The sequence below is a fragment of the Schistocerca cancellata genome, chromosome 4, assembly GCF_023864275.1.
Source record: "Schistocerca cancellata isolate TAMUIC-IGC-003103 chromosome 4, iqSchCanc2.1, whole genome shotgun sequence".
Classification (NCBI taxonomy): Eukaryota; Metazoa; Arthropoda; class Insecta; order Orthoptera; family Acrididae; genus Schistocerca; species Schistocerca cancellata.
This window is the reverse complement of record NC_064629.1, coordinates 589,698,765-589,719,966: the sequence shown is the minus strand read 5'-3', so window position 1 is coordinate 589,719,966 and position 21,202 is coordinate 589,698,765. Positions and strand designations below refer to the sequence as shown.

The 21,202-nt window shown below is 34.7% G+C and overlaps 1 protein-coding gene across 2 annotated transcripts in view; it reads right to left on the bottom strand.

The window, feature by feature from the left end:
* Positions 1-21,202, bottom strand: part of LOC126183680 (rho guanine nucleotide exchange factor 17) — a 380,446-nt gene that overhangs the window by 83,227 nt on the left and 276,017 nt on the right. For both annotated transcript variants that reach the window (XM_049925856.1, XM_049925855.1), the window contains one exon: positions 5,568-5,826. In XM_049925856.1, coding sequence (XP_049781813.1) covers positions 5,568-5,826 — 259 coding nt within the window. The remainder of the gene's footprint in view (positions 1-5,567; positions 5,827-21,202) is intronic.

Genomic DNA, 21,202 nt, shown 5'->3' with positions numbered 1-21,202 from the left:
TTCATATTTTTTGTTACTTTTATGAAATCCATAAACAGAACAACAGAAAATGCCACAACCTAATAAAGAAGGAATTATTCTTTCAGAGACTACATTTCAACCTTGTAATACACTGTCATAGGTAACCATTGCAGTGTCCTTGAGACAGACACAAGTGCAAATGAAATTACAAACAAAAACGCATGTAGAAATTTGACAAGAAAGATAGGAAAGACATCTTTTGTAAACATACTCTCTGATAGCCATGGACATGGCCTAGTGAAAATATTATGGAAACTAATGGTGTAAATGGTTGCAGTTATGTGAAACCAGGAGCACCTAAGTTGGAAAACACAAAAGCTGGAACTTCATCAATGCAAATGAATATATAGTAATTGTAGGTGGTGCTAATGGTGTTTGTAGGAGTGATTTGTCTAGTGCTGACCAAAACCTGAAGGTAGTATTGGACTCTAATATGTGCAGAAATATGATTGTCATTGAGATACCTCATAGATATTACCTTATAAATGACTCATGTGTAGATAAAGAAATTATTAAGGGCAACAAATAGTTTGGGGAAATCTGCATAATGTATCAAAACACTCAGTTTCTACCTGCAGAAAGATTGTTTACAAGGCATGGATTTCACCTAAATATAAAGGGTAAGAAACCTCTCAATTATAAAATTCTGGAAATGTTGCCTGCAGCTAGCAGAAAAAGACATAAAATGTCTAAAACAGCAGAATCAACTGTAGCATGCCAAACACAAACAATAGCACAGGAGCCATCACCAACTACAACAGCAAAACCACTGATATCAGCTACTTCAGCAAAAACATCGACAGTGGCAGCTAAATCAGCATCAACTGAAACAAACTATTGTCATCAGAAGGAGCAGCAGCAACAATAGGAAAAGCAACATCATCATACCAATCAACAGCAGAACCACAACCACCAATGGTAACAGCAGCTTAACCACATTCACCAGTGGCAGCAGCTACCCCAGAATCAGAATCATTATCATCAGAAACACAGGCAACAAGGGAAGAAGCAACACCAACAACAGATAATGCAATGTCAAAACTGGCAGCAGTAAGAGCAGCCACTTGTTCTCTTAACAAGAGAAGAATATCATCACCATGCCATCTGAAGGATTCTGTAGTAGAGACTGATATGAAGAGAACACTGAGGTATGAAATATTCAAGAATTTGTGCAAAGACAGATACAAAACAGTGAAAAAAGTTACTTATTGCATTTATATATAAATGGTTTGAAGGCAGGTAGAACCAAAATTGAAAAATTGCAAATTATCCTCAATGAAAGCAAAAATATCATAGTTGATATTTAAATGAGCATTGGTTCACTAGTTGTTCTATAACAATTTTTTTAAAAAACTGGAACATTTCAAGATATCAAGCAGCTTTTGTAGAAAAGAGAAATCCCATGGAGGATCACGCATACACAAACATTGTAGTAACTGACATAAACCGGGTATTGCCAACATCTGCAACCAGAGTTATAGAATATTTGCAAAATTGGTTTGAAGTGAACAAATTAACCATAAATATCTCTAAAACTAATTATATCCATTACAGGAAAGCAAAGTCACACTCTGATCTAGATCTCAGAATACAAAATAAAGAAATTGTGAGAGTTGCTACCACAAAATTCTTAGGTGTACATATAGATGAAAATTTAGACTGGAAATCCCACATCCTGTATCTCTCACATAAGTTAAGTTCTGCTTGCTTTGCTTTACGCGTTATTAGCTTTGTATGTAGTAGGGAATGTAGCAGAGCTGTTTACTTTGCTTATATACATTCTGCTATTACCTATGGCCTCATCTTCTGGGGTCATAGTAAGAAAAATCTCAAAACCATCTTCACTCTACAAAAACGAGCTGTTAGAATAATTACCAACAGTTCAAGGCTAACTCCTTCAAAGCAATTATTTAAACAGCTGAATATTCTACCCCTACCGTGCCTCTATATACAGAAAAGCGTAATTGATATAAAACAAAATATTAACAATTTCCAATCCAACTCGGATCTACATACTTACAACACAAGAAAGTGCAATGACGTTCATATAAAAAGAGTTAACAAGGCTTTGGCGCAGAAACAAACAAACATACAAGGAAGTAAATTGTATAACAAACTACCGGTAAAGTTAAAAGAAATAAAAAAATTGTCTTCATTTAAAGAAGCAGTATTCAAATTTTTAATGACCAACTGCTATTATAGTGTAAAAGAATACCTGGAATAGCTCCATACTAAACCATCATATTTATGTACTCTGTGCCAATAGTAATTTTTATCTGACTGTTGCTATGATCTAAATAAATAATATGTACAAAAGTGCTAGAATTGTATGTGTTATATCTAAATATCAACTGTGTATTCCATGTAAAAAGTCTTTCTCATACATCAATGTAAATAATCAAAGTTGTACATGCTATTTCAATGTGGTCTGATGTTACATAATCTACTATGCACATCTGTATTTTGTATAGTATTGTTCACCCTATATGTGTGTATATATATATATACTATGTATTTTTTTTTTGACGAAATCCATGCAATGTAAATTGTCTCTGGATGAATAAACTACTACTACTACTACTACTACTTCTTGATACCTGCTTAACATACGAAATAAAGACAGCTTTTGGTTACTTAAATGAGAAATGTTCTTTGGAAAGCTGTTGTGTTGAACTAAAAAGAGATGAACACAGTTGTCATATCAATTTATAGAACTCCAAGACATATAACAACTAAAACTTTCTTGTACAAACTTCAATGTCTTCTCAATAAACTTAAGAAAGAAAGGAACGAAAATATTATCATTGTAGCTGATTTTAATGTATATGTGGTAAGTAATGACTATGGCTCAAAACAGGTTATTGATTTAATTCAGAACTATGGTTTTAAACTGAAGTTTTGAGAATTCATTATAGAAAATGTTCATTCAGCTACTTTTATAGACAATATCTTAGCAAATAACATGTTTGACTGCAAAAACAAGTTCTACCTGGACTTAGGAATTTCTGACCATTTTGCATTGTTTATTCAGTTGCCATGAATAACTAAACCAAATGTTAAGAAAGGTTTTATGGAAAGAAACTTTTGTTAAAATAATTTGAACCTGTTCCATGACAAGTTAGATGCAGTAAAATGGCCCACAGATAATAGTGTGTCAAACCCTGAGAACTTACACAAATTTTTAAGAAGTTTTTTAGTGGTGTTCAATGAATCACTCCCTCCAAGGATCTGATACCAGAAAGCAAAAATTAAACTTAATTGGATTACTCCAGGATTAAAAATATCCAGTGTTACAAAATGACAGCTACATAAAGACTTGAAACACAATAACAATCCTGGCTTTATTAACTACGTGAAAAATTACAAATTTGTATTTAAAGGTGTTGTCAAAACTGCCAAAAGAATGTCAAATAATAAGTTCATTTTAGGACATAATAATAAGCCTAAGGCAGCACTGTTTCAATTATCATTGGTTAACTAGTGACTCTATAAGAATTTTAAATAAACTGGAATATATCAATGTAGGAAGTAGCTTTTGTGGAAGAGTTTGGCGCAGCAGTTAGCCACCAGGAAATTTCAAAAATTAAACAAAACAACAACACTATTTTGAATCCTGTTCAGATATCTCAATGCTTCATAAATTTTTCATAGATGGATAATGGTGATCTGGTTACTGATCAAAACATTATACATCTATTTAGCCTGGGCCAGAATAGTGACCCGCTTGTGGCATTTAGTAAAGTCTCAACCAAAGATGTAAAAAATGCTGTTTTGTCCTTTAAAAAACTCTGCAGGATGGGATCAAGTACATTCTTAAACTTAATGTTTCAAAGACCCTGCTTACTCAGTTTGAAACCAAACAATCAAAAATCAGTGACATCAGTATCATACAGCAAAATCAGTCCATCAAATTCCTGTGACTAAACTACAACAAAAATCTAAGCGGGCAAGCACATACAGGTTATTTGCCTACTAAACAACCTTGCTTTTGGAATGGACATGCTATCTGGTGTAGCAAACAAAAACAGAGGGAAGGTGGTATACCACAGTTACTTTTAATCCATAATTAGATATGGTTTAATTTTTGGGGGAATTCAAGTCACGTGTCATGAATCCTTCTACTTCAGAGAAGAATCATTAGAAAAATGTATGCTGCCTATCCAAGAACATACTGTCACCTGTTCTTCAATATTGTAGAAATATTATCTAGTATTAAACTGTGCGCATTTGATATTATCATCTTTATACAAATCAGTCCTCAGGTAATGGAGGAAAATCATTCCAAACAGACATACAACACTAGACATAAAGAAAATTTTGTGCTTCCAACACATTGCCTAAAACTCTACCAACAGACACCCAATTGTATGAGAATGAAATTCCACAATAAACTCACAGGTAGAGATGTACTGAGCGTTGAAATAGGTTCACTGAAGCAAAAATTATATGATCTCCTGGTTGAAAAATGTCGCTATTCAGCTGAGGAATTTATGAATGATGAGATGATCATTTGAACAGTGTGAGTATTTAACATCATAGTTTTGTGTATAACATTGTATGTATAAATTAATGTCTGAAAATTTAGATGTGAAGTACTGTACATCATGAGACAAACAGTTTAATTGTGTGTTCAACATAAACATCAGCTAGTGAAATTATTGTTACAAAAAATTATGGAACTATGTATACCATGAGCCAAAAATTGATGTGTCTCCTGTACAATATGATCAGATGATCTGTAATATGTACGTTATGAGATGACAACAAATACAATGTCATTTATCCAAGATTGCAGCTGACAGACTTTTACAAATTCAGTCACATACATATATGCGCTGATTTTGCTCTGTCAGAGTTCTATCTTTTACTCTCAGTCTACCATTCTTTGAGGAATCATTTATTTTAATTTAAAAATTATGTGCATAACTGGCATGCTAACTTCATTTTCAAATTATGACATTTCTTGAGTCATACAAAAAAGTTTGGCTAAAATCAAAAGAAAATCATATAAATACAGAATAACACATCACTGCCTTCTTTTTATGTCACCTGACTTTAAATGAAGTGTTTTATCTGTGGGAATGACATTATTTAATGTCACACAGCAACAATAACATCTGAAAGTCATAGTATCAAACCTTATTTCAAATTATAGTAAGTAAAAAACTAGACTTCCTTTCTTGAGACTCTACTTTGAGAAAACTGTCTGTACCCATTAGTATTATGCTGATATTTCTAATGACAAATTTTTACTTAGAGAAATATATAGACAGTTATAGGTTAATGAGAGTATTTTTATTTTAATATGTATAAAGAAGAACAACACTCATTATAAACCAAAATTTTGATGGAATTGTATATGTGGCTGTAATTCTGGCAATGCTAAAATGTTGCTGAGTACTGTACTTTTTATTTATTTTATTTTTTAATAGCAGTCCACACAACATTGTATAGGAGTCCCATTTTACAGATTTTCAATGAATGAGAGGTGTTCTACTTTGTTAAGTTTGAAATTATACTTTCAGCAATAAAAACTGTTTACTTACCCTGAGTCAACAGCAGGAACTGAAGCTATACAAAGTATGCGTGCGTTGCAGACACCATTACAGGATACTACTGTAGGTTCTGGGCTGAGACTTAGGACACACACTTGGCCAACATACCCATCACTATTGCATACCCAAACATCTCGAGCATCTGTGCCCAATGTAGGAGCAGCACAGGTGAACTGCAAGCCAGCCCGTGTCTTGCGAATTGGGAGAGGTAGAACAAACTCTGGTGATCCTCTTCTTTCAGCAGACAATACTGTAAACATAGATAAGTACTTTCTGAACAACCAGACACAGCACTGCTATTACACATATCAAATGGAACAAAAAATCATTCAGAAATGAAAATTAACTTTCACAAATTGTAAGGTATCCCCCTCACTGATATAGTAGCTACAATAGTCAGAGATTAAAGGAGGGTGATGGGTGTGATAGAGAAAGAGAAAGGCTGGACAAATAGGAAAAAGTGAAGGCTACACAGAGACAGGAGAAAAAATGTATTTTCTAAGCCATTTCCTACACCAAACTTCATAAAATATGATAACAAATTGCCAGCATACTTGTTTACTTAATGATCAAATTGTGAGGAAAAATTTCCTGGGTTGAACCCACCATCTCTTTATGGTTATTGTAGTTTTTATTCAACCAGTGCCACTTAAATTCCATATTTCTGCAAAAAAGTTCTTTGTATACCAAAGAGTAGGTAATTTGAGCCTGAAAATGTTTTTTTAAGAAACATTGTTTGCAATCAGTGGCATCAATCACTTTCCTGATGTTGGCATGTAACAGCTGTAAGGAAAACTGGGCACTGAAGTTCAAAACTTAGCAGTTTTAGGTTTAAATGATAAACAAGACAGATAAAAACTGTTGACAGGTAATAAATTGATAGACATGCTATATAAATAGTGAGAAGGCTTGAAATGCACTTATTTATTTGTTTACTGTATTTTTTGCATGGAGCCAGAACCTGATAGCTATTGGAAATGTCATAGGAAATTTTTACAAGTTTCACACAAACAGAGCAGATACATTTTATACATGCATAAGTGATTAAACACAGGCCTATATGATACAATTATCATTGCACTTAGTAAGACAACAGAATTATAAGTTTTTACAAGCAGGGAGCAGATATATGGTATATGTGTTGTAACAGGTTTTTGTATGTCTTGTAACAGATTTTTTTAAAAGGAAGTTTAGTGTGTAATATTATTTATCTTTCAAATAAATAACTCTTTGATTCTGTCACAGAGGCCAGAATGTTCTCTTTCCCTCTTTCCTTCAGTAAACTTGTAAGGAATAATGTCTCGTCAGGTTATAACAGACATCAGAATTTTCTACAAGTTTTTTTATTACATGTGCATTATTTCTTGCACTATATCATCACATACCTAATTCTTCATAATTACCTTTATCAAAAACTAATGAATACAATTACAGGTTAGCTGATCTATACTTTCTCTCTGTAGTTAAAATGGCCTTTACAGTCCTATAAGATGGTAGACAGTTTATAAGCGGAGTGCTTCCCTCACCTTGAGCTTTGTTTTTTCTAATCAGTAAATCTGGATTGGTAGTCAGTCACTTGCTGTTGCCATCTTTGTTGTTTTATACAATTCATCTACTATTTTTTAATACAAATCTATTATTTCATTGAACAACTCATTATACATTTTGCCTCATTCTGGTTTTTGTTTTCATATAAGACATTCACTTCATTATTAACACAGTCACAATTATTCTGTTTTCTTACATCTAAGCTCCCACTATCTTCCTGCTGCTAAGGATAAATTTTAAGATTATGTTCTTTACTGTGCTATTTCTGAATATGAAGTGAATATAATTCTTAGTGTGCATCTTTATCACTCAATAAACCATAAATTGGCAGGAATATCTCACAATCCATACCTTATGAAATATTCATGACATGGATCACTGGACACAAAATACACAAATAAAAGGAGAACATATATCAAAAAGTTTTGATAAAAACAACTTTCACAGTACAGAGGTTAATTTTCAGTGTGATAGAGAACATTCTCAATGCATTCAAATGTAGTTCTTCTCTCCCATTAGTTGTACTGGTATAAATAATGTGATTTCATGTATCACCTGAAAAAGAATCCATTACTGCTGCTTATGTGTCCTTTTTTGTTATCAGTTTCATAAAATGGCTGTTTACTGTCCTTTCAAGGATTTCATTATGTTTTAGTTTAAGAATGTTTGTAGTATTTGAGGACTTGCCCAATGTCTATTGCACAAGTAAAACACTGACTAACAGCACCATAAAATAAAATAAAATCAGTAAATAGATGAAAGGGATGAGGGCTAAATCTCTCTGCAGTGTTACCTTCAAAATGGGTGACTTAAAGAAAATTTAAAGTAATTCATTTTACGATGTACCACTGAATGAAACTGTATTACATAATTACATACAAAGCAAATCTTCAGGATTTCTGTGTTTTTTCTTGAAACTGCTAAGATCTTTTTTAACTTTGCCCATTTCTACTGCCTACTCTTACCTCCTCAAGTATTTTTATTCATTTGTTGGCCCCTTTCTCAACTATTACTCAATTCATTCATTTCTTTCCAAAACTGTAGGCTATTTTTGAGTATGGTTTATTCTCTGACCAATTGACTGCACGACTGACTTCCATAACACTGAACTGGAAGTTTAATTGGTGCATTTTATTAATTTATCATTCTTTGTGTCTTACCACACTCTCAAATTCTGTTATCTTACCTTCTCTTTACACTATCATTCTATATCTATTGTAATTCCATTTTTCTCTTTAGTTCTCCAAGATGAATGGTACTGTTTCAGATGCTCAAAATTTCCTTCAGTTTCTGTTAACTATACCACATTATCTCTTGTTTGTTATACAGCTTCTCCAACTGACTTAACATCTGCTCAAAACAACATTAAAATATGCTTTTTTAAAGTAATTTCATGAACTGCATTTCTCATCACAGATACTATACAGAAATAATACTGCTCTTCTTTTTCAGTAGGTCTCATATGTTGTAGTTTTGTAATAGAATATCTAATTGTTCTTCTCCTTCATTTTACCCTTGATTAGCATAGTGACTAGGTATCATTTGTGAAGAAATGAACCAATTTGGGTTTCCTTTAATTTCTTTAAAACACTTACAGTCCATTTGAGTGTGGTTACATTACCAAGGCCATGTGTGATTCATTCAGCCATTGTTATCAATCCCCTAACATAATACTTGTGTTGTTGAACAACTTTTAGATGCTTATCATAGCTCTTCAGTCTTCATTACTGTAATGCACACAGCTGTGTGTAGTATCTTCAGTGGTACTTTAAAATATATAAGCCATTTTTGTTGCTATCTACTAGCTGTGATACTGCTCAGATTCATTTCAGTGTCTGTAACCATAATAGCAACACACACTTGCATTTTCAGTACTAATGTGTAAGATGCCTGTCCCATCAAAATCTGAGTTAGAAGGAAGAATGGCAACATGCAGGATTGCATTTGTATAGACACATCCTTAATCTCTTCATTGTCTCAGTTGTTACTCTAGTATGATACAAACCTTCTAGTCTTCTCTTGTAGTACAAGAACTGTTACTGATAAATTCAATCTAAGGTAGCATTATCTCTACAGCTGAAATTCCATAAATTGCAGTTATTCACAGTCAATTATTACTGTTGTTAGATAGATTTGATTCATATTTTGTCTTAACAACCATCTACAATAAATGAAGGAAGGAATAGTACTTGTAATGTCCCATTTGCAACTGTACAAGCTCAAATATGAAACAGGTGAACAACAATGGACTGTGACCTATTCAAAGGTATTGTCACAACATTTGCTTTAAGTGATTTTGAGAAAGCATAGAAAACCTACATTTGGATGACTGGACATGGATTTGAACCACAATACTCCTGAAAACTAGACCAGTCCTATAATCACAGGCTGCATTGCTCAGCTATAATCTGTACAAAATGTGCAACAAATGTCCACAACAATTTCTTTCCATAACATTCATGAATTGAGCATAGAGTCATTTACTCATGTGTCTCTATGCAATCTGTTATGAGTGTGAGTTTTTTCATTGTCAAGACAAGAAAAACATGCAGGAGGCTGCAAAACATTAACAAATTCCACCCAAAACTATTGTTCTTGAAATTTGTAAGGAAGTTTTTGTAAGATATTATTCATATTTACTTTAGTGCCTACCAGTGGACATGTCTGCATTATACTCTCATGTGTGTGGCAAAGAAGACAGAGACCGTGCCTCCATTTGTCCAATGTGATATAGACCCCAGAAACCTATGAAATATTCCAATATAGGCAAGCAATCCCTTTCATAAGGAAACTAAAAACAGTTTCACTGTATCCTAATAATGAATCAAAGCCTGTCATTTGCTTTACCTCCAACTGAGCCTTTCAGATCATTCCACTTCATATTCTCACAGATTATTATACTCAGGTATTTACATGACTTCATTGACATCAGTTGTCATTCATTAAGCCTATAGGCAGTGGCTGCAACATATTTAATTTTAATCAGGTACACAACTTTACATTTTATTTGCAGGAGTTACTTGCCTTCTTTGAACTAGACTAATATATTGTCTGGATCTGCCTGGATATTACCGTATTTTTTATCAGACAGAAGTTAGTCATTGATTGCTATATCACCTGTGAAGATTCTGAGGCTGAAAATGTTTCTTTCTGCTAAATTGTTAAGGTATTTGCTAAATAGTAATGGCCTTATTGAACTTCTTTCGGCAAGTCCAAAATTACTTGTGTGTGTGTGTGTGTGTGTGTGTGTGTGTGTGTGTGTGTGTGTGTGTGTGTTTGTGTGTGTGCGTGCAGATGATGCATGCTGCAGATAATGTGCTGCATTCTATCTGTTCAGAAGTTTACATTCACCTTGCAAACCTGGTCATATGTTGAAAAAAAAAAGTATTCTCGTAGTAGTCATAATGGAGCAGTTTTTTTGAGTCATCAGCCTTCTGACAGCATTCATGAGGCCCAACACAAATTCCTCACCTGTGCCAGTCTTTTCATGTCAGAGTAGCACTTACAACCTACATCCTCAATTATTTTCTGAATGTACCCCAGTCTCTGTCTTCCTCTACAGTTTTTACCCTCTACAGCTCTCTCTAATACCGTGAAAGTTATTCTGTGATATCTTAGCAGATGTCCTACCACACTCTTCCTTCTTCTCTTCAGTGATTTGAATATATTCCTTACCTCACTGATTCTGAGTAGAACCTCCTCATTTCTTACCTTATCAGTCCACCAAATTTTCAACATTCTTCTGCAAATGCTTTACTTCTCTTCTGTTCTGGTCTAGTTTTCCCACAGTCCTTGTTTCACTATCAGACAATGCTGTACTCCAAACATACATTTGCAGGAATTTTTCCCTCAAATTATGGTCTGTGTTTGGTACTCATTAACTTTTCTTGGCCAGGAATGCCCTTTTTCCAGTGCTAGTCTGGTTCTTATGTTCTCTTTGCTCATGGTTTTTTTTACAGCCTAGGTAGCAGAACTTCTTAACGTCATCTACTTTGTGATCACTGATCCTGATGTTAAGTTTCTTGCTGTTCTCATTTCTGCTACTTTTCATTACTTTCATCTTTCTTTGATTTACTTTCAGTCCAAATGATGTGGTACTCAAGCAAACACTTATCAAAAATCTAGAAACATTCACCCGGTTACCTTTATCCATGGATCTAGTGAAATCATGTCTGAAGAGCATGAGTTTGGTTTCCATTATCAGCGTTACCAGAACTCATGTTGGTTTCCATGGAGGTGATCATGTTGTTCTATGGAGATTATTGAATTTGAATTCTCAACATGTTCTGGAATTTTGCCACAGGTGGAGATGAGTGATATGGGATGGTGCTTTTGTAGACAATCTCTATGGGTAATTTCTTTAGATGGGTGTCCTTCTCCATTGAAAATTCAGTATAGAATATGACATGAACTCTATTAGACCATGTACCCTTGCTGTATTTTAGTTCTTTTAGATACTTTTCAAAATCATTAAAATTAATTACTACATCTCAGATCTTTGGAGTTGTATGACAAGTGCATTGTGGCCATATTTCTTGAATTTCTACTGTGAGGGAACATTTGGAGTCACTATTCATTACTTTCTTTTTTTTTGCTTTGCTACTGTCTGTTTCAGTTTCTATGTCATTAAGAAATTAACATTACTTTTTGTGCTACTGACAGCTTTTACTTATGACTAAAATTCCTTTTTGTTTTGGAGTAGCTTGTACAATATGTCTTTGCTACGGATAGTTACTGAAGGTCTTATTCAATGCAAAATGTATAACAAGAGTTCAGGAAACACTTTGATATGTTAATGCACCATAAAATTTATCAGACACAAAATATAAATTTTCCAGTTTCTGGATGCAAAATTGCAGAATTATTTACTGAGCATCATATTACCAAAACATCATTTGAAATGTTGGATGACAGTGAGTACTCAAGTTTAAATAAACTAACTGTATTCACAGTTAAATATCATCTTTGTAAAATATGAAAATGTAGTGACATTGTGGGCTAAAACATCCTCTACAAGATAAACAAATATATATAGATGGAATGGAATCAGACTCTCTTGTTACCACAAACCAACATTTTACATCTGCTAATATTTTTAAAACCTTCAGTAACACTGTTTTGAGCAGTTAAACAGTCTACCAGAGGATGCCCTTAACTGTCTTATTTTTCTTGGCATGTTCAGCAGGACACTGAATTGTTGTTTTCAGTGTTGTGGACATAATTTATTATTTCCAAGTTACTGATTCATAATTAAAGTTAATTATTGCTCAAATGTTAAATCAGAGGGAACGTTTATGGTTTAAAGTTTGCATGTCAAATGTAGGGATGAAAGACCAAGAAAACAAGCAGAATGGCTATAAGAACATACTGGTTTATTACACTCAGCAACATGAATAACTGATGAATCGCTGGATAGATATGTACCTAGAAGAACAGTTCATGATAGGAGGGTCTCTCCATAGTGTACAGTGTGTGTAAACAAACTACTAAAGACATAGTGAATATTGCACAATAAGTGTAAGACAAAGCATATCAAGACAGAGAGAGAAAGGCTGAATGACACTAATTTGGATGTCAGAAGGACAATGTGTTTGAAAACCACATCAGTATCTTTTTGAAAGACCTCTCACAAAACCAAAAGAAATTCCACTTATACGAAAGGCTGTCAATGACACCAAAGTTAGTGACCAGGCACTCAAGGGCTACACAGGGGCTGAATGTGAGATTAATTATGCAGAGCACAAATGCTGAACTCCATTTTCAAATGTTCCTTTACAACTAAGGATTCAGGAATACTTCCTCAATTTAATTCTTGCACCACTGCAAAGTGAGCATTACAAGTATTAGTGTCAGCAGCACTGAAAAACAGCTGAAGCTGGGCAAATTAAACAAGACTGCAGAGTCTGACAGAATCCCTATCAGGTTTTGTACAAAATTTATGCCCAAGTTAGCTCCTATTTTAAGTGTAATATCCCTAGAATGAAAAAAAAAAATACAAATAAAAACCTAGAGCCAATGGTCAGAAGAAAGCAGAGGAAACATACATATAAAATAAGAGTAGCAGAAGTGATCTACAAAGCTACTGTCCAATGTCACTGAAATGCATAAATTGTAGAAACTTAGAACATAGTACATGATGGAACATACTGATATAACAAACAAAAGACTTTCTTTATGCCAACCAGAATGGGTTCCAGAAATATTTGAAATGTAAAACCCAACAATTACTTTTCTCACATGAACCCCGAAAGTCATGGATCAGATGTATGAAGTATTTCTTGACTTCCTAAAAGTATTTGACTCAGTACTACATCAAAGCTTGTTAATGAAAGTATGATGATATGAGGTATAAAATGAAATTTGTGACTGAACTGAGGATTCCTTGGTAAGATGGATGCTATGTGCTATCTTGAATGGGTGGAGGTCAACAGATGTAGAAGTGCTTTGGGCGTACCCTACGGGAGTTTGTTGTGAACCCTGCAATTAACATTGTATTGACCTGCCAGACAACCTTAATACTAACCTCAGATATTTTTCAGACGATGCAGTTACCTATACTGAAGTACTTACTGAAAAAAATCTGCACAAATATTCAATAAAATCTTGATAAGATTTTAAAATGGTCCAAAGATTGGTATTGTAGTTGTAAACTGTCACAGTTGTGTTGGGAAGGATCCAGGGCTCCAACTGTTAATAAAAAGTGCTGAACTTCAAATTTTAATGGGTATAGAAAGCAAAGATGGAGAAACATTCAGCTGAAATATTTGCAAAGGACCTAACCAAGTTCAGAAAGTATAGATTGCTGCGGGGAGTGACCGAACGGTTTGAGGTGCCATGTCACGGACTGCGTGGCCCCTCCCACCAGAGGTTCAAGTCCTCCCTCAGGCATGGGTGTGTGTGGTGATCTTAGCATAAGTTAGTTTAAGTAGTGTGTAAGTCTAGGTACCGATGATCTCAGCAGTTTGGTCCCTTAGGAACTCACACACACACACACACACACACACGCACACACACACACACAAAGTATAGATTAAATACAGTTGGTGATAGAGTGTTTATTGCTGCCAGAAGTAGTTTACTTTGTAATGATAGTTCCATGTGAGTTAATATTGATAGAGATTATACTTGACAACTGCAATAAAGTAATAATTGGTTCCTTTTACCAACCACCCAACCCAGACGATTCAGATCCTGAACCATTCACAGAAAACCGGAGTCTCATTTCAAATAGGTAGCCCACTCATACAATTATAGTTAGTAGTGACTTCAATCTACCCTCAATATGTTTGCAAAAATACATGTCTAAATTCAGTGGAAGGAATAAAGTGTCATCCAAAATTGTATTGCATGCTTTCTTGGAAAATTATTTTCAACAATTAGTTCATAACTCCATTCAAATTGTAAGTGTATGCAAAAACATACTTGCCCTCTCAGTAACAAATAAATATTGAGCAAATAATGAGTATTATAATGGATAAAGGGTTCACGACCACAAAGTCACTGTAGCAAGATTGAACACCATAATATCCAAGCACACCAAAAATAAACACAAAATATATCGATTTAAAATGCTTTCTTAAGAGACAGTCTCCCCACTTTCCAAACTAATTATATCAGCTTATACCAGATGTGGTTTGAATTCAAAGAAATAGAATTGATAACACTTGAGAGAGATATACCAAATAAATTGATAAGAGATGGTATTGATCACCCATCATACAAAAAACAGTCTGAAGATTGTTGCAGAAGCAAGGAGAAAAGCATGCAAAATTTAAAGAATACAAACTGTCCAAGAACGGCAAAGTTTTACAGGAGCTTGAAATTGAGAATGATCTTCCATGCAAGATGGTTTTAATAGAGTCCACAACAAAACTCTGCCTCAAAATCTGGCAGAAAACACAAAGAAAGTCTGGCTGTACATAAACTACATCACTGCGAAGATGCAATCAATACCTCCAATGCCCAGTAACAATGGTAGTATTACTGATGAGAGTGCCAATAAGCCAGAGTTACTTTACATTGTTTTCTGAAATTTCTTCACCAGAGAAGATGAAATAAATCTTCCAGAATTTGAATCAAGAATGACTCTCCATATGAGTAACTTAAAAGTAGACATCCTCAGTGTAATGAAGTAGCTCAGATCACTTAACACATTGACTGCCATGGTATAGTTGGGTGAGCGACCCCTTGGGGCCATTTACTTTTTTTCAATATCCGGCTTTAGTTTGCTCCAAGCAAACTTGTTAACTGCAAATAAAGTGAAAATATGGCATTTTAGTACCTTTTTTAATTTTTTTTGTGTAAGTTACATATGATTCACATGGCACCAGAGTAAAAGTACCAGGTGCATCATTTGCTATGTCGCTAATAATTTTAGGTTTGTACTCCCGTCAGTTTTTCGTTCCACAGCATTATTTATATGCAGTTTCATTATTGCTTTCCTGCATTGTTGCTACAGTCTTCATTCAGTGTTGTTTCCTCCATAACAAAGTAATATTGTGGCAGAAGAAAATGTCATGTGGAAGTTATGAAGATGAACAAAGGCATGTACAGCAGCTTTTAGATGAAGTTATTGACATAAGTGATGAAGATTCTGTGTCTTTATTTGGTGATAGCTCAGGTGAATTTTTACCAGAGGAGACCGGAAGTGAAACCAGAAGTTCTGATGATGGAATCACATCAGTGAAGGTAGGGAGAAGAGTTTTATGTCCACATTCAGTCAAAGAAACAGACTTCACAGCTGTAAAAACCAGGCAACAAGGTACCTCCAACCGTGTTAGTGCCATAACTACTGCAGATGATTCAGGTACAATTGAAGTAAGTGCAATATCAGAAAGTTCTGAAGATGAAGATGACACACTTAGAACAAATTCTAATGAGATTGTCTGGGAGCCAGTTACGGGTAAAAATATGAAAAATTTTACATTTTTCATTCCAGTTCTGGTGTAAATGCTTCTGTTGCACTGACTCTCAAAGGCAAGACACCATATGATTTCTTCAAATATTTTGTAACTGATGAAATTTTAGAATATGTGACTCAACAAACTAATCTGTATGCAAAACAAGTCTTAGAAAGTCATTCAGTAACTGTTAACTCACGACTGGAAAGGTGGACTGATGTCAGCCAAACTGAAATTGAACAATTTTTAGGATTTTTGTTATGGATGTAACTAAATGTAAAACCAAGGATTCCAAATAATTGGTCAATAAATACGCTCTATCACAACAATGTAAAAAATGTTATGTCACACAATCATTTTGAACTGCTTTTAAGTATGTGTCATTTTTCCAATAACAACCAGTGCCCACCGCTTATTCAAAATTCAACCTCTTATTGATAAATTACTGCAGAGATTTCAAAGTGTAGTTGTGCCAGAGAAAGAAGCTTGCATTGATGAAACACTTGTGCCATTTTGAGGAAGACTAAGTTTCATTCAGTATATAAAGAATAAGAGCTGTAAATTCGGAATTAAATTGTTCAAGCTTTGTCTAAAGGGTAGCTACACCTGGAATATGAAAGTTTACTGTGGGAAGAATGTGAATCCTGTTATTTCTCTTGCCACTTCTGTTGTTATGAGCCATATGAGTGGATTACTAATTGAGGGCAGAATCTTATACACAGACAATTTTTACACAAGTGTTCATCTAGCACATCAGCTTCTTGAACAATCAACACATTTAGTTGGGACTCTAAGATATTGTACATGGAAAATTGAAGAAGGAGGAACACAAAGCAAAGGAAAGTGCCACAGGTGTAGTAGTACTGAAACGGAAAGATGAGAGGGATGTTCTGATGGTGAGTACTGTGTATGCCGAGGAAGAAGCTGAAGTTCAAACCAGGAAGGGCACAAAGAAATAAAACCAGCAATGATAATTGACTATAATCAGTCAAAGTCTTTTACAGATCTTTCTGACCAAATGAAGTCTTACTCACATTGTCTAAGGTGGGGTGTGAAATGGTAAAGGAATCTGTCAATTGAATTGTTGACAGGGTCAGCACCGGTTAATGTTCATGTGATTTACCAATACATCAACAACAAAAAGATCTCAATCACAGAATTCAAAGAGGAAGTGACTTTGAGACTGCTCCATACATAAGATGCCAATGAGCCTGAGACATCTCTCACCAAAGCCATCGTGTTACCCGCAGATTGTGCACTTGTGAACATGGGAGCAGCCAGATGTAGGTGTACAGTGTACTACGAAAAAATGAAGAACGAATTTGGACAAGAGCAAGCTGTCAATAAATGCAAACAAACTGCATGGAAATGTAAAAATTGTGACTCATATTTTTGCATGAAGTGTTTTTTCATAAAGTACAGTGCATACAGGTGTTAGAGAAACAAAGTGGAATGACCAAAATTTTCATTGTTGTTGCAATTAGAGTTGAGGAATGTAAATAAAACTGCATGTGATTTGCAATCTACTTTGTATGTAATATGTCAAACTAAATAATAAATAAATAATAAAAAGAAGAAAAGTCTAATACAACCGAGCCATGTGAGTTATATATAACTCAAGAATTCAAATGTCAATAACTATTCTTGAGTTGTTGAAAACCATAGGCCATGAACATGATTTGTTACTGGGGCCATAACTTACTATAACAGTGAGTCACAGCATGCTCCTGTGAGTTACAACTGCACCACAGAGCTTTAAATGGAAAAATGTCCATTAGTTGTATTTACTTCACGTGGCCAAAAGAGAACACTTCCTGTGAGTTATATTTAACTCACATGGCAGTCAATGTGTTAATAAAGGCAAGGCCTCCTGTCCAGATTTTATACCAGTCAGGATATTTTCAGAGTACACTGATACAGCAGCTCCACACTAAGCAGTCATACACAACAACGCACTCATCAAAAGATCTGTACCTGAAGACTTGAAAGTTGCACACGTCCATCAGTACCCAAAAAAGGAAATAGTAGTAATCTGCTGAACTACAGACTCCTATGACTAATGATGAAATTCAGTTGGATTTTGGGATATAAACTGTTTTCAAACATTAAGAATTACCTTGAAGAAAACAATTTATTGACAAATAGTGAGCACAGGTTCAGAAAATATTATTACTGTAAAACAATACTAGCTCTTTATTCTCATGAAGTAATGAGTGCTATCAATAGAGATGCCAAATTGATTCCATATTTTTAGATGTCCACAAGGTTTTTGACACTGTTCCACATAAGTAGCTTCTAATAAAACTGTGTACCTGTGGAGTATTATCTCAGTTGTGCAACTGGATTTGTGACTTTCTGTCAGGAAGGTCACAGTTCATAGTAATTGATGGAAAGTTACTGAGGAAAGCAGAAGTAACATCTGGCATCCACAAGGAAGTGTTACAGGTATTTTCCTGTTCCTAAACTATATAAATGATTTAGCTGAATACCTGAGCAGCCTTCTTAGATTGTTTGCAGATGATGACATTTACTGCTTTGTAAAGTCATCAGATAATAAAAACCAATTGCAAAATGCCTTAGATGAGATATCTTATGTGAAAAGTGGCAATTGACCATAAATAATGGAAAAAGTTAAGTCAGCCACATGAGGACTGAAAGGAAACTGCTAAATTTTGGTTACACAATAGTTCACACATGTCAAAAAGCTATAAATTCAAATAAATACTTAGGGATTAGAATTATGAATAACTGAAAATTGAAACACTCACATAGATAATGTTGCAGGGAAAACAGACCAAAGACTGTGAGTTCTTGGTGGAACGCTTGGAAAATGCAACAGGTCAACAAAAGAAACTGCCTTCACTACACTTATCCATCATCTTCTGGGCTTTCGGTTCATGCTATGGGATCAACTGTAGATAGGACTGGTGGAGGACATTAGAAAAGTTCAAAGGCGAGTAGCTCATTTTTTATTATCATGAAATATGGGAGAGTGTTCCATGGATATGGTACACAAATTGAGGTATCAGTCATTAAAACAAGGCATTTCTCATTGTAGCAGCATATTCTAATGAAACTTCTTCTCAGATTGCAAAATTATTTTGTTGCTACCAATCTACACAGAAATGGTATAGAAATTGCTTGAATGTAATTTGATGAACCATCTGTCAGGCATTTAATTACAAATTACAGAGTAATCATGTAGATCTAGCTCTAGATGTAGACATAGATGTAGTTGTAGACATAGACGTAGATGTAGATTTGTAAATGGGCGCTGATGACCACGCTGTTTAGTGCCCGAAAACCTCAAACCACACACCACACAAAAATTTCAGAAATATCAAATTGACCTCTTCACAAAATGAAAAACACAGTGATTACAATAGCAATGAATTATGACTGGAATCAGTTAAGCAGCAGTTGTAATAGACAGTGAACTATTTGCCATAAATGGAGGTTTTCAATTAACCTGTACCATGCTTTCAATGGATTTAAACCAATCTTCCTCAAAACAACAAGAAACCTGTTTTTACTACTTTCAGTTTGATGTCCATATATTTTGAAACAGCCTTAGATACCTAGGGAGGCAGGATGTTTGTTATTTAGAACATGGATGCCCAACCACAGTGCTTACAGAACAGCAAGTGTAATCGACAGCCAACCAGTTCCAATAAATGGTGGTTTCCAGTTAACCTCCATGGTTTCAAGTGATTTAAACCTGTCTTCCTCAAAAGGACAATACACCTATTTTTACTGTTTTTAATTTGATGTCCATGTATTTTCTATGAGGACAACAAAGACAAGATTTACCTAATTGCTGTGCACACACAAGCACTTAAGCAATCATTCTTCCAATGCTCTACATGCAAATGGAACAGGAACATATCCTAAGATGTTGTATCCCATACACTTCCAGCAGTTTGAAAAGTATCAGCCACGATGTACATGTAGGCATCCGGAAAAGGTGAAAGAGATACACCATTAGGTGAAATACAATCAATAGTAATGACACAAACACTATTCTAAAATCCAAGGCTGATTACTTGCATTAATAAAACTACATTGTCACAGATTAAACATGAATGATCACAGTTTTCCTAAGTGTTTCATGACCAATTAATTAATAAGCTAACAATGCCCAAAGATGCAATTAGACCACTTCCAATATAAATTGCAGGCAATGTGTTGAGTGTTATATTAGATTGTGTGTTATGACCAGTTGCAACAGCAAAATGGTCTAAAAAAATGAATCATAGATCCCTCTAACAAAAATAACCATGTCCAGTAGTTGGAAGCAAGCACATGTCAAACCCAGCTACATGAAAGGAAGCAGAAGTGCTCTGAAAAACTCCCATCTGATATCTATGACAGCCATTTATTGCAGGATGTTAGAAGATATTTGGAGCCCAAAAATATTGATATATCTCAAACAGTAAGATCTCCTCCATGCCAGTCAGAATGGATTATGAAAACATAAGGGATGTGATAACCAATGCACACTGTTCTCACATAGCATTCCGAAAGCTGTGGATCAAGCCTGTCAGGCAGAGGCAATATTTCTTGATTTCTGAAAAGCATTTTGCCCACTAACATATCAATGCTCATTATCAAAATTAAGACTGTATGGAGTAACAAGCGAAATTTGTGACTAGAGTATGGATTTTTTTGTACAAAGGATACAAAAATTTATCTCGGCTGGAGAGACATCAACAGATCGAGAGATAACTTTGAGTGTGCACCAGGAAACTGTGTTGAACCCTTGCTGTTCCTGTTGTATATTAATGACCTTGTGGACAATATTAATAGTAACCTCAGACTTTTTGCAGATGATGCAGTTATCCATAATGAAACACCATCTGAAAGAAGCTGCAGAAATATTCAATCAGATCTTGACATTATTTCAAAGTAGTGCACAGACTGGCAACTTGCTTCAAATGCCAAGAAATGTAAAACTGTGCCCTTCACAAAAGGGAAAAAAATGTGGCATCCTATGACTATAATATCAATGAGTCACAGTTGGAATTTGTCAACTCACACAAATAACTGAGTGTAACACTTTGTAAAGAAAGGAAATGGAATGATTGCACAGCCTCAGTCACAAGTAAAATACATTGCACACTGTGAATGCACACTAGCAAAAAAGCAATATGTCTACAAATGAGATTCTATACAAAACAC